Here is a 24,288-nt window from a genome sequence, read left to right as displayed (position 1 = left end):
TCGAACCCACACTTTTTGGCCTAATAAAATCAGGTTCATTGGCCACGGGCCAACTGGGTCAATGGACACAACCGGGTCAGCAGATAACAGTACTGTGCCATAATATGATTATCTTAAACTAGATGACCTTGGGATTTTTATAGGTTTACTTTAATTTTTATATTGTACCTTTTCGTCGTGGATTCGTCCCTGCAGGGTTAGCTGTGAGCATTTTGTTACTATGTTGTACGTAGTACATAGTAACTGAATGGCTGTGAGACATATTTTTTAATTTTTACAAATCGTAAATAACCATTTTTATTTCATTGAGTACATACTTACTAATAAAAATGCAGTAACAGTTAAAACAATAAGCAAACAATAGAATCATTATTATAATTATATGTACCTATAACTACGAAGACAATAAAGTACGTACCAGAAGAATGGAAAAGCAGAGGGCTCTATCCATGGCTGATTTTCTATTTAATTTAATAACATTTTACAGTCCTATCACATAATATATTAAAGGAAATCACACACAATAATAATTACTTACTTACTTAGTTAATTCTAATATGCAATTATCTCATAATTATCTAAATTACTTTATTACCTACCTATTTTATAATAAATCATAATGCTAAATCACATAATATGTATAAATACCTACCGTATTGAATATGTACCTACATTGCATTGCATATTATATTATTATTGTAGTATCAGTTATAAGTACTGTATTCGTGATTACAATTTATATTAAATATTAATTAATTATTGTAATAAATTTGAATTTGGACACCACACAAGGTGCATAAATAACCTACCATCTAACTAGTTAGTCCTTTCATTAAATATGATGCATAATTTTGTTTGTTCATCTTGTTGGTAAAAACAAATAAGATGACAAGTAGGTACCTTATTGAAATTGTATTGTAATGACTACATGCTAGAACTACATTTTTAAAAAGTGATAATGCCTGTAACACAGAGCGCCAGTCTAATTTTTCTGTTTCATGCGCGCTACGGCCAGCGCTTTCCTTGGGAAATTCAATGAACATAAAATTACTAGCTGTGTCCCGCAGTGTTCCCCGCTTTTCTCAGCTCCTATTCGTCTAAGCATAATGATATACCTACGTCCTACAGTCTTCCTGGTGAAATGAGATAGGTACACAGTAAGTATCTTACACTGAAATAATTTTATTATTTGGACCCATTTTGGACCAGTTCTACCCGAGATTTGCACGTTCTCTTTTGTTTTTAGATTACATAGTATTATAATAATGTCTAGCAAAATAAATAAAACAGCTAGACCAATTTTGATCGACCTCTTAGTAGCAGATAAATGTTATAATAATTGATGTTCTAATGTTCTAACGAGTTGTTTTTACTGTTCTGTGAGTTTATAATAATTTTATTTGAACAGAAAGTGGATTACTCGTAATAAAAATAGCAAATTTTGCTAGTTTTATGCTATGCTAGCTACACTAGCACTCTGCTTTATTAAAGGTATTATTTATTGAAGTGAAACTTCTTTATCGGGGTTGGACAAAAATTTAGTGCAACATTTTTGCGTTACGCCGTACGCGTGACATTTTTAAGGTCATAAAGAAGTTTCACTTCTTACGTGTGTACTCTAGTACACGCATACATTTTTTTTGTTATAATATACGTATCTACTTATTATATTCTCATGAGTGGTGGTTAAATGCATAGAAAACACATGTCTATAATAATATTTCCGTGAAAAAAAAAAACAAAAAAAAAACACCAATACTGCCATAGACTAGAGATGCTAGAGATCGTTATCAATGCTGACATGTGACAGACGTGAGACGACAGTTGACGCTTGACCTGACAGTTCTACGACAACAATCAACATTGAACGGAGGACACGTGAAAATTATTTGGAATTATATTTTCTCTATATAATTTTAGAAGAAATATGTGTCTGCTTTTGAGTTATGATATATAAGTACATATATAAATTTTAACCCAGAGTAATTTAAGAAATACCTAAAAATGTCGTCGTGGAAGAAAGCCGCTAAAGCTAACCAAAAAACTCACAGAGAAAGGCATCAACCCGCTGAACGAAAACATTTAGGCTTACTTGAGAAAAAGAAAGATTACAAGAAACGTGCCGATGACTACCATAAAAAGGGAGAAACCCTTAAAGTCATTCGCAAAAGAGCGCTTGATAAAAATCCAGATGAATTTTATTTTCACATGATAAATTCTAGAGTGAAGGATGGAGTAAGTACTTTTGGGATTCAATATTTATCATACAAAAACCGTGTCTTGTCATTTATCTATACTAATACATATTATAAAGCTGAAGAGTTTGTTTGTTTGAATGCACTAATCTCAGGAACTATTGATCCGATTTGAAAAATTCTTTCGGTGTTAGATAGGCCATTTGTCGAGGATGGCTATAGGCTATATATCATCACGCTAAGACCAACAGGAGCGGAGCAACATGTGTAAAACCGCGGGGCACAGCTTGTATAATATACTTAAGTAATTTATATATCTACCTAACATTAAAAGTAAAAAAATAAATAAAAACTAACCAAATAAAACTATTAAATATTTTAAAATTAAAACTCCAGGTTCATCATGAGGTTAAAAAAGAAAATGAACATTCAGTGGAGCAGATCAAGTTGATGCAGACACAAGATATTAAGTACATTAACATGAAGCGTACCATTGAGGGCCGCAGGATCCAGAGGTTGCAGGTATTGTCTTTCAATCCATCTCAAATAATTTGCATCTTAATAAAACTAAATTACCATTTTAATTGAAGACATTTTTAGTAAACAAATTCTAATATATTATTGTGCTCAATTTTTAAGATTTTAAGAGAAAGAAAGTAATAGAAAATATAAGACAAAGCTTTTGTTATGTGCATGTAAATATAAGATACCTTTTTGTATGTTCTGTTATAGAATCTTAAAACTTCATAGTTATAATTTTCCAGTCGGAGCTCCATATGACAGATGTAGCAGACGCAACACCAAACACACACACATTTTTTGTAGACGAGGGAGACGAGAAAGAATTTGACATTGCTAAACGTTTGGACACACACCCTTCCCTTATCAATAGGAAGTCCAATCGACCTCGCTTGTCTGATTTGGATAAGTTGAAATTGCCGGAAATTGATGAACAAGTAAGATTTTAGTATGTTTTTGTAGATAATAAATTGTAAGGAAAAAAAGTTGGTTGTAAGTTGTAAAAATGGTTGTTAGTTGTTACTTATATGAAGTAATTTTCATAAATTTAATACAAGTATGAGAACTGTATTGAGTTCAGAAAATTACTAGTAGTAGTAAGTTGAAAAAATTGGCTTCACATTTAAGATTTTTTCAATTTTAATTTAAGTAACTAAGTAGACTGTTAAGAAAGATTTGACTAAAAATTTAAAGATTGGGTCTCACAATAAATAGCATTTTGAATTCTGCGTGCCTGATTTATAAAACATCTTTTTTAGACTCTTCTGTCTGCAAAGAAGGCAAAAGAAAATACATACAAAGAGCTGTCAAAGAGGATAGAAAGAGAAAAGCTGTTGATGGTCACACAACAGAAGATGGAGTTAAAGCGACAGTTGCATGACGCCAAGATCATGAAACCTAAGAAAGTACAACGAGGCACACCAGTTTCTGCACCTGTATACAAGTTCCAATATTTTAGAAAGAAATAAAATGTACTTTGTATTAAAAATCTCTTTTATTTCATTTAAAATTAAGTCTAACTTAACTGAATAATCTCACGTTTTATTTAATTAATGCCATTAACAATTGGTACTAAATAAAATGCATGGATACATCATAATTATTTGGTAACTTATTTATTACTAAAATTATCTTACGGACGGATTATAAATTCACAGCTTTTTACACGCTTACATATAAATACTATTCTAACAGTCAATACTTATTCTATGTACAAAATTTTTCACATTATCATGGTAACTATAAAGAATCACTGGTGTTCCATAACTTGGTAAATTTTCTAGGAATTATAAATAACATTATGTAGTCCAAAACAAAGTTGATAAAAACTAGCAATTAGTCACTCGTAATATTATTTAACAATTTGTCGAGTGGACTTATAACTTTTTCTCTTAAAAATTTTCTTGAATAAACATCGAGATATGTATGAATAAATGGAGTAAGAGTAATATACTTAGAACAAAAAAAAAATGGTAACTATTTTCTTCATGATATATGCATCAGATGGTAACATAAATTAACTGGTCAATTATTTAATAACTTAATTAAGATCTTATAAACTATTGTCATTGCTCAGCAACAACTTAAAATATAGTCACATTTCAGTTGACTTAACTTGAGTAAAAGAAATATTAGAAAAAAAATATCCAATTATTTTTTATTTTTTTTTGTAAAAAATCTTGATATGCTGAAGTAATTTCAATTTGTAACGTAACAGATATATTTTACGTTACAAATTGTTATTTTCAATTTGGACATGAGATTATCTCATGTTATAATAGCTATTTCGTTTTAGTGTCAATGTCAAATTAAGTGTATTTTACGTCAGTGACTTAATTTTTTACACTCGAGTAAGTAACTCAAGATTTAGGCAGTATCACTTATTTATTTACATTTTTACTTATATCGTTACCACAGAACGCACTTATGTTCCGGGTTCATTGGTGAGCCGGGCTTGCATTGCCACGCGTCTGAAAATTCTTTTGTGTTACTGAGAGTTCCAATCACTCGGATCTTGTTGGGGCTGTGCACTCCTTCAACCAGGTTCGACTTGAGAGCTCCTACTGTTGAATTTCCGCACCATATCTGAAATATATTTGTTATGTATAAGCATATTTGGTAGAAGAATACAGTATAAAACATGTCACAGGCAAATTGTATAATTTAGCCGTTTGCAAGCAGCATCGTCAGCATATTCCGAAGGCAAAATAGCAAATTATTGAAACTTAACTCATGATATTTTTAATTTCTATCAAAGTTTTAGGGTGCTTTTCCACCAGAGATGTGCGAGGATGCGTAGTATTTTAAATATTTTTCAATTAAATTTTTTTCATATCTAATATACCCTTCTCTTAATAAACCCAGGGGGACAAATTCATCTAAACCTATGCAAAATGCAATACCCGTTACTACCCGTTATTCTATAGTGCCTGCTGTTATACCTGAGCAAATCCCAAGAAGAAAAGTTCCTCCGGCATGTCTGTCTGCTATCATACCTGTGCAAAACCCAGGGACAACAATGACCCTAGCCTGTGTCTATTATGGTCATACCTGTGCAAACCCCAAGAAGAACAGCTGCTCCGGTGTGTACTGCGGCAGACCCGGTAGCCGCGGCGCGGGTCGTGCGGTGCGGCGCGTGTGGATGCGGTACGCGTGTAGCGCGGCGCGTAGCCCGCCGTTGTCGGCGATGTTCTCGCCTTGCGTGTTGAACCCGTGCACCTGGACCATAAGTGCATTTTTAATAATAATATTAATAGAAAATAGAAAAATATCTTTATTGAAAAAGTTTTAAAATAATGCAGTTTATATAAGTATCTATTTATTAATGTTATAAAACACTTTATTGCACTATACACAGATATAAAATACAATTTAACACAAAAGAAATCTTCACCGTACAGATTGGCGGCCTCATCACTTTAAAGCGATTTCTTCCAAGCGACCTTGGGATATAGGAAAATGAAAATATATTCGTACTAGCTGTCCACTCCTGTTAGTCTTAGCGTAATGATATAGCCTATATCATTACGCTAAGGTAATGATAGCGTAGCCTAATAAGGCCTTTTTATCGCCTTCCTCGATAAAAAGGCTATCCAACACCGCAAGAATTTTTCAAATCGGACCAGTAGTTCTTAAGATTAGCACGTTCAAACAAACAAACAAACTCTTCAGCTTTATAATATTATTACTATAGATATGTGCTTCTACTAACTGTAACTGGGCATAGTCATTCACTTTCACGTGAGTAAGTACTACTATAGTAATTGAACGTATGACGTATCGATTCGAATCGAGCAGCCTCGCAAGACCGCTCGGTACATGTACACGTGGTTCGACCACACGACATGAAAACAGTCAATCCACACAGTGGCATTGACTGTTTTCATGTCGTATAAACCAACATTCGGGTATTATAATATTATTAACGTTTAACGATTTATTTTCTTAGTGATAAATATGTATAATTTAATGTGATTATCTATAGTTGTGTATAGTAATGATCTAACCGTATAGTTGGGCAGCTGCTGCATGTGGTATTGGCTGTACTGCTGCACGATGCACTGCACGCGCCCGTGGTACTGCTCCAGCGTGCCCGCCGACCACCACTGCTTCAGGTTGCCTTCTTCGTCGTAGCGACGGCCTGATACAAGTATTAAATGTTAATACATACAAACACAGATAATATATGAATACACACAGACTTGCACTCATGCACTTATACGCGGATACGTACACGCATGTACGCACTCGCATATACACGGATGCATACACGCATGTACGCACTCGCATATACGCGGATACATACAGCATGTACGCACTCGCATATACGTGGATACAATTCGCACGCGATCGCACACACACGCACAAAAAAAGTCTTGCTTACGTGTGGACAAGATAAAATATAAAAGCTATAAACCTTATAAATAATTTACCTTGATCGTCAAATCCATGCGTTACTTCATGTCCCATTATTGCACCAATCGATCCATAGTTTATTGCCCTGAAATAACAAAACAATATTAATCTCAGTAGTATTTAAAAATCGTATTTTTGCATGGCAAACAATTGTGTCTAATTTTACTTACTCAATGCCATTTCCATAGAAAGGTGGCTGTAGGATACCAGCAGGGAATGCTGAAAAGCAAAAAAAAAACACAATTTAATAAACTCTTTAAATTCTACTTACGTAAATTAAACGCAGGAAATTATGTACCTACCTACTGAAATTGTCACATAGTTTTTAAAAACTCAAAAAAACGACTAATTTAAACTACTTACTGACTGAGTTGAGTGTCGCAGAGTAGAATGCGTTTACCGTTGTCGCTGTCGCTACCCACCTGAAAGTTATTATAATAACAATGATTTAAATAACTGCGAAATTTAAACGTATTTCGAAATATTTAAATTTGAATGCTACAAATTTGCTATTAAGAATATAAAAATGAATCGCAAAATGTGTTGGTAAGCGCATAACTCGAGAACGGCTGAACCGATTTCGATAATTCTTTTTTTATTTTATATTCCTTGAAGTACGAGGATGGTTCTTATGTAGAGAAAAAATAGATATTATGTACCACGGCCGGGGCGGACCGCTAGTTAAGAATAAAAGAAAAAGTACCTATTTCTGTCAGGCTTCACTCGTAAAGATTCAAATGATTTCTTGACAGCCGCCTGTGTTAGCTTCAGGAAGGTCTCGAACAGGTTGCCTTCTACAACTTCAGCCTGTAATGAAATATGAAATTTAGTCATAGTAAAATTATATCAGTTATATTATGTACAATAGCTTTCACTTTAGAATGTTTAGTGTTCGGTTTGTTTCAAGTGTAGAATGCATAATTATACTATGTATTTGCTTATTAAGTACTCTGTGTACATGCAGTTAAATTTTTTCGATTAATATCAAAATTTGATATAATACGCGTGCACATAAAGCCACGTGGTTATTTGATATTACGATTGTGAATGTGCGCGTACGTACACTTACGTGCCTACATAATATGTGATGAGAAGCGAACGTACATGTATGTGTATACTTACATGTGTGCGTGCGCACTGAGCAGGTGTGTATGAGAGTGTGTGTGTATAAGTACACCCATCGGAAGCTCACGAACTGTATTGCCTGCTATTTGCCTAAACGTGTGCACGTGAGTCCGTGTATGTGTTTAAATGCGTGCGTGCGTACGTAGTTTTTTACATGTGTGTGTACATCCGCATGCATGTATGTGGTCACTCACATGTTTATAATGTACGTCCAATCTCGTAGTATTGAGCAGCCATTCAGGGAAGCCCACGAAGTTCCGTATGGCCTGCAGTTTACGTAACGTACGAGCTCGTGTGGTGTCGTCCATCCAAGTGAGTTGCGACACGCTTTCCGCGAACGCGGCGCGTACGTCGGATACCATCTCTAGTGCCTGGGGGATAATTTAATATTTATTTAGTTGAAAAATACACAAGAATAACTTTCAAGGCAGTTAATGGGTATTTATTTAGTTGGAGATTGTATAGGAATATCTTCCAGGGGAGAACTAGAGGAAATATACATGGAGATTTGGGAAATAAAATATGTTTGTTGTTAAAATATACTACAAGATAATGGAAGGTATTGTTTTTCCAGGTAGGTTATTTGATTGATTTAGAAAAAAAACAACACCACAACGTAAAAAATGATTTATTTTTTCCAAATCTATATAGGTATGTTTAATGTTTATATATTATCTAGCTTCGCGTGTTTCGCACAAACAATATTAATAATAAATAAATAATAAATAAATATTTCGGGACTATATTCACACACGGCACGATCTGATCCCATATTAAGCTTTCGCTTGTGTTATGGAAACCAGATGGCTGATAAACATACATATATAATTTTAAATAAATACTTATATAGATAATTAACACCCAGTTAAGAGCAAACATCTATGTTCATCACACAAATATTTGCCCCGGGTGGGAATCGAACCCACGACCAGTGGCTTGGAAGGCAGGGTCACTACCAACCAAGCCAACCGGCCAGTCAAATCAAATAATGCAGTCAATATGTATAAGAAAACGTTACTTTAAACATAAACACGCTTGCACGACCGAACAAATATTAAGCGAAAAATCGCTAACTATTCCACCCACCTTAACCCGTGACGCATTATCAAAATGTCGCTCCACATATAACAACGACAGGGCCAGTCCAAAGTTCGCATTAACATTAGCGGCACAAGTCTTCCATCTTGGAGCTCTTGTCCTCAACCCGTACACGGAGCGACTGAACGCAAAGCCGAGGTCGCGGAAACGGGAGATACTCATTGGAGATACTGTGGAGAATACGCTCCACCAGATGAAGCGCTCTGTAAAATATTTAATGTTAAACACGCTAACAATCACTGAAATGAAGCGTTCATAACAATGTTAATGTTAAACACGCTAGATGAAAAGTTCTATAACAATTAAGTTGGGAATGGTTTTTAATGTTAAAAACGCTACAACCGATGAATCATTGTGTGGGAATAGTTTTTAATGTTAAACACGCTAGATGAAGTGTTCAATAACAATTGGTTTGGTTTGTTAGACAATGATTTAATATTAAACAAACTTAGCATTTGCAATGCTCTGTCACTCTGTGATAGTTACACAATGTTAAGCACGCTTCGCCAGATAAAACAGTCTTGGACAAGAATAAATTTAATAAAAATCAAACTACAGTATTTGAAGCGTTTTATAGAAATAATTATGCAGTGATAATAAACATTTAATAAGAAGCAAGCTCAACACGAAACGTCCTTTAATTACAAAAACGCTTCACTACATGAAGCGTTCCATGACATACAATTTTTAAGCGCTAAATAGTATGTTTAATTTTACAATACTAGTATAAAGAATAACATACCAACAAGTAACGGATCAGTTTCAGACAATAAAGTAGCCAATCGTTGTAAATACGGCAGGTCCATAACAATAAGCCGGTCCGCATTCGGGTCCAGGACCACGGTCGTGTTGCTGAAGACTGTTTGTAGATATTTGTCCCAGTCGTGCTAGAAGATAATATAAATATTTTTTTGACGTAAAATATTGAAAGGGGTGAGAGATAATGAAAAATATGAGGTAGTATTGAGATTCAGGGATTAGAACTTGGATGGTAAAAGTTAAATCTTACAAATAAAGGATTTGAACTTGATATGAATTTGAATTTGAAAAAAAAAACTAACTTGATTTAATAGCATACATAATATTATATATTGTGTAAACTGCGATAAGTTAGATTTATAAACGAAATTGATGAAATAGTATTAATAGAAGATAAAACATGCTTTTAAGAACTGGTTAATAAATTGGAAAATAATCAGATGGAAAACCATAAAATGGCTTAGTTTTCACATTAGTTATATGGCTTGTAATTGTACGTGTTTCTTATGACCACATGTGAAATGTTTTTCAAATCATCAAAGTGGAGGATTCCTTTATTCCTTTCACAAAAATAAATTGAAAGGACACTATCCATACTAATATTTACGAAGTAACTATTCTCTAATCTGTGCTAATATTATAAATGCGAAAGTAATTCTGTCTGTCTGTCTGTTACTCAATCACGCCTAACTACTGAACCAATTTTCATGAAATTTGGTATGGAGATATTTTGATACAAGAGAAACGACATAGGCTACTTTTTTGGGTTGTTGAGGAAGTGATTATGAGGAAGAGGAGGAGGAAGAGGAATTTTCACACACAAATTTAGAGGATGCGGATGAGGAAGAGGATATTTTTTTGAGGAAGAGGATGCGGATGAGGAAGCGGATGAGGATGATAGAAAATTATAATCAAAATTAAAAAACAAAAACTTTTAAAATTAAAAATTAAAACAAAAGCCATTCTCCTGTCTCTACATATTGATGTTTAAGGTTAGGGGAGGTTAGCTCGCCCGATTGCGAATTTACAAAGCCTGTAAGTACTATTTGAGTCACGAGCCGGACTCAGATGAGCTTTTGTTTATGCATATTACTCGAAAAAACCCACAGAAAAAACCTAATCTATATCAGTGCCAGAAGCGACATTAGGCGATTTCCACAAAAAAAAAACTAACTGGTAGATATTATTATGTAAGCTTAAACAACTTGTTTGTTTTTTAATTTAAAATGAATGAAAACTTTTGACAAACATTATTTGGTAAAATATGTTTCTTCTGAGTATGAGAGAAAATGTTATATTATTATGTTTAGAGATAAGTGTTAGGCGCAGATATAAATATGGCGGTAAGACTCTACTCTTGTTCGTTAGTAGAGTCCGACTCGTAACTCAAATACATAGTTTAAATAGGCTTTGTAAATTCGCCGCCCGATCGGATCAGCATCCTCATAAACTTCCTCTAAATTTTGAGGAAGCGATAACGGAAGAGGATTTTTTTATTTTCATTTTTGAGGATGCGGTAACGGTAGAGGAACCCAAAATATTGCGGAACTTCCGCATTATGAGGAAGCGGAAGAGGAATCCTCAACAACCCTACTACTTTTTATCCCGGGAAAATGACGCAATCCCGGAAATCCCACGGGAACGGGAACTATGCGGGTTTTTCTTTGAGTGCGCGGGCGAATCCGCGGGCGGAAACCTAGTCAATATATAAATGATGTGTATATACCTCAGTCCACTGCGCGGGTCCGCCAGCGGAGCCCCGCACGAACTGCGCGACGCTCACGTCGTGGAACAGGTGCGAGCCGCTGCGACGGACCTCCATTGGGGTCATTATCTGACAGATTATTCAAAATAAAATCAAATTAATATTTCAGAGCGCCGAGAAACCATCAAAACGCTAAGGAATAGGATACGCTATCGATACAAATTGACATAAGCGTATGATGTTTTGCCTAAGGATTCGGCCATCCTACCAACGATGACGACGACCACGAACAAAATTTCATCCAGTCGAAATTAAATAAAATTGTGCAAAACACAATTAAAAATTAAATATCTAATAGTAGGATCTTAATAGTAGGATCCACTACAGCAATCATGTCCCTGATGTAGCACGTATCCTTGTGTATATGTGTACGACATACGTGCATGTACGTGTACGTTTACGTTTATGTGTGCGTACATGTTTACATGTTGTGTACAAGGTGTATGTATATTTCCCTCCCACGATTCCTCACCCTGGCCAAACTCTTGCTCAGCCCGACGATATCATCAGCGAACTTGTCAGCATCAGTCTGCGGGTCCACTTCAGCGATCATGTCCCGGATGTAGGTGCGGTACTGCTGCAGCTCGTGGGCGAACTGCTCCGGGTGGAGCAGGTAGCGCTCGCTGAAGCCCGGGGTCACTTGCTCGATCTGGAATGGGCATTTATAAGTTAAAATATTCTATACAACGGTAGAAAATTTTGGCGATGAAAGAAAATTTGTAAAATTGAAGTGTGTTTACGGGAATGTAAAATTACACTTAAATGGATTATTTCTTTAATTTGAGATTTTTAGCTACAATAGGAAATAATAATGTGCAGTTGCTTTTACGTGTTGAAAATTTATGTACTACCTAAGCTTATAAGGTAACATCCATACTAATATTATAAATGCGAAAGTAACTCTGTCTGTCTGTCTGTTACTCAATCACGCCTAAACTACTGAACCAATTTTCATAAAATTTGGTATGGAGATATTTTGATACCCGAGAAAGGACATAGGCTCCTTTTTATCCCGGGAAAATGACGCAATCCCGGAAATCCCACGGGAACGGGAACTATGCGGGTTTTTCTTTGACTGCGCGGGCGAAGCCGCGGGCGGAAACCTAGTATGTATTAAATAAGAAACTTACGGCTTGAAAATTGTTTTTTTTTTTCATGTTTCGATAACTTTAAATTTAAAGAGAATGAGTTGACATTCTATTTGAGCTCTCTTCTATTTATTTGATCTTTTATCACAGAATTCTAACAAAACTTATGCTGTTAAATTTCGTCATCCAGTTTATCAACAAGAAAATTGGCTCTACATCCTCTACATAATATTTTAATCACATACGAATATCGATACGTACATCGGTAAATATAACATATAATAATAAGCTTAAATACATAAAATCTATACTTATAATAAATCTGTAGAGAGGCCAATTCTGTACATGAAATATATTTAAAAAAAAACTATGAAGGGGTGATAAGGGATCGCTACTGATGCCAAAAATGCAATCAGTAAAATTTTTGTCTGTCTGTCTGTCTGTCTGTCTGTCTGTCTGTATATTCGTTATAGAAACAAAAACTACGCGACGGATTTTAACTAAATTTGGCACAATTATTCTTCATACTCCTGGGCAGGTTATAGTAAAAGAATCATGTAAATCGGTGTAGAAACACCAAAGTTATACATGAAATACGTTACAAGTCATCGCGCGTGAATACAGAATCATGCCATAAGGATTATTTTTGTGTATCAGTTGCCGCGTTCGACGCGCTGCGCGGCGGGAGCTATAAAAATTAAAAAGGCGGCGGGTCTGCACCCGTTTCGCGTTGTCACGGCATCACGTGTGAATGGCTGAACCGATTTCGATTATTCTTTTCTATTATATTCCTTGAAGTACGAGGATGGTTCTTATGTAGAGAAAACGTATGTGCCACGGGCGAAGCCGGGGCGGACCGCTAGTATTATAATAAACACAATGGATCCGCGTGCCGGGACGAAGGATATCTCGTCACGATTGCCCTGATGCTGCTGATAAAGTATTCTAATGCTCTTCATTGCTAATGCGATTATGGTGTTTTGACAAGTATTGGTATGTGGATTTTTTATTTGGTTCTGTGGATTGTTTGAACGCGCTAATCTCAGGAACTACTGGTCCGATTTGAAAAATTCTTTCTGTGTTAGATAGCCTATTTATCGAGGAAGGCTTTAATAATCATCACGCTAAAACCAACAGGAGTGGAGCAATGCGGGTAAAATCGCGGGGCACAGCTAGTCTTTATAATTGAACAGCGATTAATCTCGCACATCGCTTTCAAGCCCATAGTAAGTAGTAAGTAGTAACTTAAGCGACATTTATGTAATGGTATCATAATTGAAGAGAAAGTTTTTTTGAACCCGTGTCTGCTGTGTGTCGCTCGTAAGGACAATTATTAAATAATTTACGTAACGACTAGTGATAAACTTTCGTGTTAAGGGAAATGTGTAGAATTCGTCATTTCATAAATGTCAGTGTTAGGTACTTTATAATATGACTAAATATTGCAGATATTACGATAAATCATCATACAGATCGTTTTATTACATACAAGCTAGCTATCTAATGAAAGAAAATAGAATCAATAATAATACTACATATTCTTGTAAGTACCTCACGAAATAAGTCCAAAACAATAACACAAAATAAGCCCACAGAAGGCATAGTTTGATCATAATAAAATCCGCTTCTATAATTTTACTATCATATAATTGAAAATAATAATATTAAATCGTGAATGGGGTTTTCATCACGATTCTCCTCACAACCTTCAACTATAAAGTGCAAACTGATATGAAATCTTGAATAAAAATATGCCTAGACAGTTAAAAGGTTCAGGCACATACCGAAATGTTATGAGCTTATGTATAAAATTATTGTTGTTTCATGTTACAGATTAGTGACTTCATTTGTAATATTTAGAAGAATTAAAAGCTATAGTAACACAACAGTCAACACTCGTATTTTTTGAATAGGTACGCTTCGCTCACACTGTTGCTCATAATATACACAAATTAGATTTGTGTAGTATTTGTTTATTAAAACTCAAACATTTATTTATTCAACTACACTTCGTTTAGAAGCGCTTTTGAATCGTCAAAGTACAAAAATTAATAATAATTTACCACCGGTTCGAAAAGCTGCAAAGAACTTTGTATAGAATATTAAAAGTGACAAGCTATTTGTCCACACTAAGTTAGAATACTCACCACAACACGATTTCTGCTAGTATTCCTCACATCCTCCAACACTTGCACACTGAGCAGCACACTGAGACCGACCTTCCTCCGCGCACGACCAGCGACCTCCTCCCAGGAGATATTGCTGCTTATTGCGGGAGGGTTGGGAGGAAGACCCAGATCGGTGAGGAGGTCCTGGATCGGTTGGATCCCGCGGGATTCCATTTTATCTGTTGTCGAATTTAGATAAATTACAAAAAGTCAATTTTGTCACTTTAGGTGTAACATGATTATGGCAAAACGTTGTTTGTTTATGAAGTGGCAATTAAAAATTATTGCCTATAAAAATAATTATTTTTGATACCCTTACAACTTAGAGCATTAAACCATAATGCTCTAAGTTGATACCCAACAAATGAAACAAGTGAAATAAAAAATATGTTTATGATCTAAAACACCATTGATATATTTACAATTACTTATTTTTTAACGATTGAAAATGTTCATCAAAATGTTGACACCACAAAGCATTTACAAGAAAATTATATGCTCGCAAATTATAAAATATATTAAAAAGTATTCAATATTATCACTAATGAAGAAAGTTCTCATTTAAAACATAGACTACAGTGTAATATAAAACCATAAAAAGTACTCACCAACATCAATACAAGTGCGATACAGCGCTTTCGCCTTCTTCACGCTTTCCGGCGAATTAGGACCATCTTGCGCTTCAAGCAGATCCCTTAGATCCGAAGTCAATTGTTCCCGAAGCTTCGATAGCTGATCCCAGGAGGTCGCCCACTCGGGGACCGGGTTCTTCTTGATCCAGCCACCGCAGGAGAATTCGTAGAAGTCCGTGCAAGGATCCACTTCTTTGTTCATTGCAGAGAGTACGCGGGATGCTGTGGATGTTTGTGATAGTTAGATTGTATTAAGGGATTAGATTGTAATAATTCCAGAAAATTATTTGTAAAAAAAAAATACTTCCATTAAAAATGTAGCAAAAAAAGTAAAAAACAATAGATTCAATTACAAATACGTTATGTTGATAACTCGATATACATAATTAATACACTAGGTACGTTATCAGATTTGCGCTCGGAATTTAGAAGGCGTTTCCTCCTTTTAGCGGTAGGTAAATAAAAAGTTCAAGCAGGTACACAATTTTTCTTAATTATTATTTATGCAAGATAAATTCCGAAAATTTTAAATTCACTGATACTAACCGACGTTTAATAATAACATCATATTAGCGGCCATTGCAAAGCCTTCACCAATTTACGAGTTAAAAAAAACTACAAAACACTTCACTTAAATGCACTGTCCAACACTATTGCATACAGTACATGCAATGCATGTAGTTTTTATATAAAACGTATTTCCAAAGAATTTAAGCGCATAATAACTTGTTTGTTATAAATTATAAGTATATTGTTCCTAAACGCCACGTGTTTTTCAATTGTATTAGTCACATAATAATTAAAATCTCAACATATGTATATCAAACTTAAATCTATTTACTTTTAATTAATGTGTGTACGAAGCCACGAGGCTCTGTTTACGTATCGAAAACATAAACAGAAAATGTAAAACTAGGGCTAAGGCAGATTAATTTCAAAAATAAGTTATATTTAATCGATATGATTACATAATGGTGGTTTTAAAATATCGTTGATGATTTACATACTCCACAATCACAAACAAATATTTAATGAGTTTTGGTCACTCTGATTTGAAAAAATGTATATTTTTTATTTTATGTATTACTTTTTGTACATATGTATTATGTTTCCTATAATTTTGTTAGTAAATGTTAATACAATTATGTAATTAAATCTAAAACAAGCTTTAGTTTGAGGCTTTCGTTCCGATAGAGTTTAAAGCGGTAGGTACATTTGATTATACCTAGCAGTCTGTAGGGGTAGTTTCTATGTTAGACGTTCTCGAATAAAAATTGTTCAAGAATCAAGAAAATTCTGAATTGGACCTAATTTATGCATGTATGTATTCTCATAGGATGAATTAAATATTTATTAGTCCTATGAACATACGTCAAAGGGCCCTCGCAAAAATAATTGTTTTGTTTTACTGATGCCTATTTAATATTTATTAATTGTAATGAAAACATGTGATCGGCGCAATAGAAAGATAGTACATAGTTAATTATATCTACGCGTTATTATAAGTTAGGTTGATGCAATAGTGGTGAACTATTGATGAAAATGGCGCAGTTTTATAAATGGAGCACACGTGTCTTCAATATTTATGAATAATTAATTTATTTTAAGTATACAAAATTGAGGTACTTACATGCAATAAAATTATTTTACACGTTTTAAAAATGAGTTAATTAACACAGTAATTGTTTTTTTAATGATTTTTAATTCATTTTACATTGCAGCTACGTGTTAGATCAAGAATATTATTAGTTCATTAGGTTCTGCGATGACTCATAACTTTATTAATTAATAATGGCATGTTTTGGATTAACTTGTGGTGTAAAATGTAAAAAGTGTATCTGAAAATTTTAATGCAGAGAAATATTTGTGACGCAAATGTTACTTAGGTACTAGAATTTTTTTCGGTAGAGCTCCACTCTACTGAAAAAATGTGGAAAAGGAATTTGGGGAACGTGAAAGTCCCTTTATCTCAACTTCTAAAGCTCCTTTAATGCATACCTATCCAATTAGTGAAAGTAATGCAATGAACCTAACAGTATTAGTAACGATTTATTGTGGATTTAATGTGTATCACATAGAGCTAGTAAAATAAGTTCAATACAGAATACTATCACTAGGTACGTACGTACGTACTACAACATAATATTATTAAACATAAGTCACTTCCCGCTGTCTATCTCTATGATCCTATGTCTTAAAACTAGGCAACGGATTTCAATGCAATTTATTTTCTGAAATATAGTAGTTTTGTTTCGTTTAAGTTAAGTTTTAGACAAAGCGGACGAGGCATAGACCAGAAAGCTTGTTACAGGACATATGTATTTTGATACAGTTTTCATAACGTACAACGCATCTCCATAAATTAATCGCATGTATAAATCACTGCTTTTTATTAACATAAGTACCTAATAGTGGAATTTATAGCCCTATTAAAGTTGGTATGCAAATGGAGAATGATTGAACCATATAAACGGTTACGCAATTTTTTAGATATCTGCATAATAATTATTAATTATAGCAGATGGGTATGCAAATACAATGATTGTGCTTACTTAGCATTCTTTTGGGGCAATTATAATTAATGCAAGAACGTGTAAACATAATATGTAGTTACATAGTCATAGATCTTTCATCGTAGGTAGGAATATAATTTTATGAGGAAGAGTTAAATCTTATATTGAAATTTTCGTGTCATTGTAATTGTGGTTGAATTTCTTCAAATTGGCATTTTATGACGATAAATCGAGATTATTTTTTGCCGCTAGGTAATAAACGCTAATCGCTACACTGGGGAGGGTTCTGTGGTAACTATGCTGAACTATAAAATCAACCTTGGCTTTCTATAGAGAGCGAAAAATATTTTAAAACATTAAAATTAAAATACACCAGGTACATAATAATATCTTAAATAACTGAAATATTCAACTTACCAGTACCAACACACACTTCGCTCATACACGGCTGGGGGCTGTTATAGTCGGTCAGCACTAACACAGTGGTGTACACCCCTAGCGCGATCAGGCACACCCCTAGCCCCACGATCAGTATCGACGAACATCGGACGGTTCTCTCTCTGTGAAAGATTATTTTATTTTTATTTATTGTTATAAGAGGTTTTGTAATAGGAAAGCTATATGAAAATAAAAGTGAGTCGTTGAAAATTTTGCTAACGATCAATAAATGACCATAAATCTATGGCATAATAGCCGTAAAATAAAAATGTTATGAACCAATAAATGAAAATCAATTCATTAAAAATATGAAGCACACAACAAAGGAACAAAACGTTATCACAATTTAAATAATAATAATTTTGTTGAATAAAACTCCGGAACAACCTTTAAATAACCATCTTAAAATCTTCATATTCATAATTTCTCGCTTACTAAATGTCTGATATGATCGTTGAGAAGCCTAAGATGGCTAAAGCAATGTTTACGGAAGAATATAAAATTTGTTGTAAAACTCAATTACAAAATCTGGCTCAATACAAGAAAGTAGAAACATTTAACTATTGTTTCACTTAAGTTGTTATAGTTTATTATTTAAGCATTAAAATATTAATCAACAAATCTATTTAGCAAAAGTTGCATAAATTGTTAAATATTGACTTGCATAAGATTAAGTAAGTAATAATATAAGTAAATGGACCCCTTTTTTTATACAATGGAATATGAAATTTTATTATCATCGATGATAATCGCATAAAGCCTGAAAAAATTGCTGACAAGTTGTATTTAATTTTCATCCTTTACCTCCATATTTTTTTTCCCTTTGAAAAATTGACCAATTACCTATTAATTAAAAGATAAATACGATGCTAAATATGAAATCTCCTAACATGGATAGTCGTACGTTTTGAGGAAGTTGTTGTACGAAACGTTTTGTCTCGTTTACATTAAATTTTAAAGGATGATGCGGAAATATCTTGTTCGCTTTTGGTTAACAATTTATTGCCGTGAAAATAATTGAAAATTACTTACACATTTTAATTGTGTAATTGCGCGGGATAACGAGTTGCGTGTAAGTAAGCTTATAAATATCGTGAGATTTTTGTAATTAACTTAAGGTTATAATAAAATTAAAAGATGGAATATGTAGAATATTTAGCGGGATAAGTCACTTTAGAGGTCAGAAAGCACAGAAATTGCTATAATCGAATTTATTTAAAGCAAGTAGAAGTCTTTGTATACTATCTGCCTGCAGGATCCTAGACTAAATTGATCAAGACGTCAAAGAGCTTACAAGGATAAAAATAGGGGATAGAGATTGAAGAGCAAAGCTCTACAATGTCTCTACATTATAGAGGCTCTAATAATGATTATGTTATATGTAGAGTCTTAATAATCATTACTATTCGTAGGTGCGAGCAAATAATACACCGGAAAGCGAGTAATATTATAATTGTTAATGGTTCCTCGATTGTCATTATGCACAGCGCACAACCATGGCTTGTACCAGCTAATGCGCAGTGAAAGTTGCTGATTGACGCATTAAACATTGAGCAAACATTATATGAGAACATTAATTGCTTAGAGCCGTATTTTGAAATTCTCTCGTAAAAAGCTATTTTATTTTACGTAATACTATGTTAGAAAAGTCTTTAATCGTGTTATTTATTTTCGTATATATCTAGTAACAATTTATTATTAACTATATTAGGTATTTTTTGACCGCCTCCTTGGTACAGTGGTTTACGCGGGACCGTAGCACCGAGGGGTCCTGGGTTCGATTCCCGGTGGAGACTAAGAAAAAAAAATGTCTCGGTCTCGTAGGACACAGAAGGCTGATCACCTACTTGTCCCTAAAGAAAATCGATCAGTGAAACAGATGTATAATGCATCTGCCCCTTATCCCACTAGGGGACATGGGACTTCACTTTATATTAGGTATTTAATATTATGTACTAGCGCATATAGTTACTAGTTTAAAGTTTTTCCGTTTTCTATAAGAAAAATCATATAACGACTATACAGCCTATGCTAAAAATGAGTAAGCATTGTAATACCATGTAATTTTGTTAGAAGGAAAATGAAATTCTGAGACATCAGTGATTAATGTCTTTGATACCGCAACATTCCTAGTAAAGGTAATAATCTAATTCAGATTGTAAGGATTATTCCCTACGCTTTAAAGTTAAACCACAGACTATAATAATAATATACTACGTATACAAGTTAAACCATAAAAGTTATTGTTTTTAAGAAACAACCACGAAAGGAAAACTACGGTACGCGAAAGATGTTTATCGTATGTAACGGTGACTAAACAATATATCTACGTAATATATTTTATACATAATGTAAATGGTACTTAGTATGCATCCCACGGCGTTGTTCGATGCACGTGCTGTGGGATTTATTAGTAGTAATTATTATTTCTTTTGTAGTGGCCTTATCAGGTGGTAGTAGGGGCAATGTCCCAGGGCTTCGGGCTACGAAACATGGATAAAGCTAGATAGATTGGGTTTTATAACTGATTTGGTGATTTTTTTTCCCGTGGTAAAAGATGTTGGTATTCGAGGAAGAGGCTTATCAAATAAAATAATTATATAAAATCTCGTCATAACATTCTTGATAGACTACTTGTTTACCTTACCAAGGAAAGGTATCTATCGTAATATTTTAAAACTTACAATATTTCTATTCTGCAAAACGACCATTGCCTCTAAGTATTCAAAGCCGCCTCTGTTTAAATGCATAAATGGGAAAGTACTCAAAAGATTCATAGCTTGTGTAAGGGCCTTGATGCCTTGGGGCCGTGTACAGGATTTTCATTGTAAAATATTTTTTACTATATCCATCTACGCGATGAAGTTCCTTCACCTCGATGATCATACTTGATTACACTAATCGAATATTTTAGGCTCAAGTCATACCTCTGATACCTAATAAAATTTTGAATCAGTCATAAAAGAAATTGCACATATATTTTCTAGTTATACCGCAAGAAACATTTGCCTGTTCAATTTAAAACTACAACAATGGCTTGTTAATTTAATTAATCGACTCAGCGGCTCCTTAAACAATTAAACTAATTATTTAATTAATATGTCGTAATCGTCGTCTGATGCAGTCAATGGTGTTCCACGTGTCTTTTATATTGTGCCCTTTATAGTTACTTAGTTTTATAGTGGCAATACCACTATAAAACTAACTATACTATTTGATACTTTAAGTGTGAATTATTGGAAACCACGATTGAATTTTGGAAATTTTATTTTAGTAGAATAGTAACATAACTAAACATAGTATATAGGCACTTTAATTGTTGACTGAGTACGTTAAAACCGTAATTACATAGGTACTTATTCTAATAAGGAAAATATCAGAGTTGTTTTTTATGGCATTTGGGAGTTTCTATAAATATATGTGTATTCAGAATCATATAAAATTAGTTTAGGTCGAGATTTTTTGTGTGTATTTGAGGTTTTTAAATGTATGCAATTTAGTTAATTTAAGGAAAACCATTTCACATGGATAATTGACGTGTACTTAGTTACCTAATTGTGCGTAATTGTTCATAATCTTCCATCCCATCAGTTGATGAGATTAATTATGCTTATATACCTAAGTTGTGCTTATAAACATTCACAGTTGGCTAATCAGTGGAAAAATAATATAATTATTAGGTTAGTTACGTACCATGTTTTGTTATTATCAATCTTTTCTTTTTATACAGTGAAACATTCAAATTAAAACGTATAAATTAGTATTAACTATTTAGTAACAATAGATAATAAGATACGTATTGCATTGATTACTAATTATGATTATAACATATCCGTACATATAACTATGTACTATGTATATGATCAAATCAACGAGTCAGCATATTCATTGTTCTTGAGTTAATATACTTTCTAAGAACATACCTATATTATTGTTATCTTAAGAGGGTGAATTTTCATTCATATGTGTAAAAATTCAATTCAATTTACATCCATAGAGATTGGGCTCTACCATTAATTATTTTATTTGCATTATTGTGTTACTATATACAAAATAAAATTAAAATAATTTGTAAGTTATATATAAAAACAAAACATGGTTATGACGACATATTATAAAACCCAAAATCTGTAATTTGTGCAAAAAATAGCCACATTTAGATCGGTATTTTCCACATTTTTTGCTTCTTCCAAACTCGACATGGGATTCTTATTTCACTTGTATATTTTAATGTGATTTTGATTAATTTTATAAATTTTTTCGCGATTCTTAAAATCAAATAAAAAATTAAAAATAAATATGTTGTACAAACCGTTATTCTATTCTAGATTCAGAGAGTTATTTTTATACGTAAAATATGATATTAGATAATATAAAAAACCGGCCAAGTGCGAGTCGGACTCGCGCACCGAGGGTTCCGTAAAATATATTATGTGATGTAACTAAAAATTTATGGTTTTCGTAATTTTTCCTTTATCTATGCTATAAGACGTTGCTTCGTACCAAATTTCAAGATTCTGAGTTCACGGGAAGCCTCTGTAGGTTTTGATTCCCTTGCAAGTGACGAAAATTTGCGGCATAAACGGCTGTATCTTTTGATTGCGTTGGCTTAGAAGTTTGATTTTTTCACAGCTTCAAGGGACAGTAGACCTGAGTAATTGATATAAATTTCAGCTTCATACCTCCACGCGTTCCTGAGAAAAAGGGTCTTGACAGACGGACGGACGAACGGACGGACGGACGGACGGACAGACGGACAACAAAGTGATCCTATAAGGGTTCCGTTTTTTCCTTTTGAGGTACGGAACCCTAAAAATAACAACAATATTATCATAAAGATAATGTAAAGTACTCTGACCTGAGAGGCGTTAATACTGGTTCGGTATGCAAAAATTTTAGTACATATCAAAACTCGTTTTGGGTTTCGTAGTAAGTGATTGTCATCAAAAGTATATCGTTTGTTGACCCTGATGCATCGCAAAATATATCCTACTAATATTATAAATGCGAAAGTTTGTGAGGATGGATGTGTATGTGTGTGTTTGTAACTCATTCACGCAAATACTACTGAACCGATTACAATGAAATTTAGTACACATATAGATGGTAACTTGGATTAACAAAAACACAAACATAGGATAGGTTTTATCCCGGAAATCCCACGGGAACGGGAACTATGCGGGTTTTTCTTTGAAAACGCGGGCGAAGCCGCGGGCGGAAAGCTAGTATCAAATATTTATGAGCATAGTTTTTGTTTACAAAGTGATTGGGTGTAACGTGTAAATAAATTGAATTTAATAAATGCATGATAAAAGTTTTATTTAAGAGAATTTGTTTTTCATCCAATATTTATAGATAACTTTTATAATTAAGAACACATAATATACCTATAGGTAATAATTATCATCATCATCAGCCCATAGGTATACGTTCCACTGCTGGGAGTGGGACACGGGCATCCTATGAGGTACTTTTACTAGATGTAAATTAAAAATGAATAGTTATGTATGTATAGGTACGTATAATATGTCAGCACAAATAAGTATAGGATCCGGGAAAATTTTACCAAAGTTTTCCCTATGTTAAATTTTCCCGGAACGAACATATCCACACTTTACCTACGTGTGGACTTGTTCGTTCTATCTGCACGACTTTAGCGAACCTTTCAAGATCCTTCAGTACGTCGTGTTGTTATAACAGCTTATAATAACCAATAATAAAAATTCACACACTAATTTATCTCATCTCAGCAATCAAGTGACATAGCGGTTATGAATACCAAATCAAATCTGCATGAAATAAATCATCGGATAAGTATCGATAGTGAATCAGTCAGGTTCATTGCCACGGCTCGGCCAACGGTTGTGAACAATTAAACCGCCTCACGTCCGCTGCTTTCCAACCTACGCACGGGCGTAATTGGTGGGCGGGAGCGTATATATTTGCTAAAATAAATTTTAACGGGGAAATTAATTTAATTTATAAAAATACTCTCTATAGTCTATACAATGAACGCCGCGTACTAAAATTAGTCAAATGTGCAAATTTATTGGGTTGGTGGAACGGTGAAGGA

The 24,288-nt window shown here is 33.8% G+C and overlaps 2 protein-coding genes across 3 annotated transcripts in view; one reads left to right on the top strand and one right to left on the bottom strand.

The window, feature by feature from the left end:
* The first annotated feature begins 1,835 nt into the window (after window positions 1-1,835).
* Window positions 1,836-3,702, top strand: LOC149902599 (putative U3 small nucleolar RNA-associated protein 11). The gene is made up of 4 exons (XM_090109942.1): window positions 1,836-2,235; window positions 2,592-2,717; window positions 2,960-3,151; window positions 3,473-3,702. The coding sequence occupies exons 1-4, from the start codon at window positions 2,005-2,007 to the stop codon at window positions 3,680-3,682; spliced, it is 759 nt and encodes a 252-aa protein (XP_089966068.1). The 5' UTR covers window positions 1,836-2,004; the 3' UTR covers window positions 3,683-3,702.
* A 472-nt stretch (window positions 3,703-4,174) lies between these two features.
* LOC149902597 (neprilysin-11-like) overlaps window positions 4,175-24,288 on the bottom strand; it is a 47,067-nt gene continuing 26,953 nt past the window's right edge. Inside the window, exons 1-15 of one of the 2 annotated variants that reach the window (XM_090109941.1) lie at window positions 15,811-15,934; window positions 15,241-15,486; window positions 14,612-14,811; window positions 11,849-12,025; window positions 11,338-11,445; window positions 9,595-9,739; window positions 8,841-9,055; window positions 7,949-8,125; window positions 7,333-7,436; window positions 6,993-7,051; window positions 6,800-6,848; window positions 6,647-6,714; window positions 6,221-6,354; window positions 5,265-5,432; window positions 4,175-4,799 (exon numbers count right to left, since the gene is read on the bottom strand). In XM_090109941.1, the coding sequence (XP_089966067.1) occupies window positions 4,623-4,799; window positions 5,265-5,432; window positions 6,221-6,354; window positions 6,647-6,714; window positions 6,800-6,848; window positions 6,993-7,051; window positions 7,333-7,436; window positions 7,949-8,125; window positions 8,841-9,055; window positions 9,595-9,739; window positions 11,338-11,445; window positions 11,849-12,025; window positions 14,612-14,811; window positions 15,241-15,486; window positions 15,811-15,844 (2,061 nt within the window). In that variant the 5' untranslated portion in view covers window positions 15,845-15,934 and the 3' untranslated portion in view covers window positions 4,175-4,622. Of the gene's footprint in view, window positions 4,800-5,264; window positions 5,433-6,220; window positions 6,355-6,646; window positions 6,715-6,799; window positions 6,849-6,992; window positions 7,052-7,332; window positions 7,437-7,948; window positions 8,126-8,840; window positions 9,056-9,594; window positions 9,740-11,337; window positions 11,446-11,848; window positions 12,026-14,611; window positions 14,812-15,240; window positions 15,487-15,810; window positions 15,935-18,194; window positions 18,338-24,288 lie in introns of those variants that run through there. The other variant, XM_090109940.1, reaches the window with a different exon arrangement.

Source organism: Colias eurytheme, chromosome 15 (assembly GCF_061535395.1).
Source record: "Colias eurytheme isolate Ceu_HAF_F1 chromosome 15, ilColEury1 Martin Lab GWU primary, whole genome shotgun sequence".
NCBI classification, from domain to species: domain Eukaryota; kingdom Metazoa; phylum Arthropoda; class Insecta; order Lepidoptera; family Pieridae; genus Colias; species Colias eurytheme.
The sequence above is the reverse complement of the archived record's forward strand: the minus strand, read 5'-3'. Positions and strand labels throughout refer to the sequence as shown.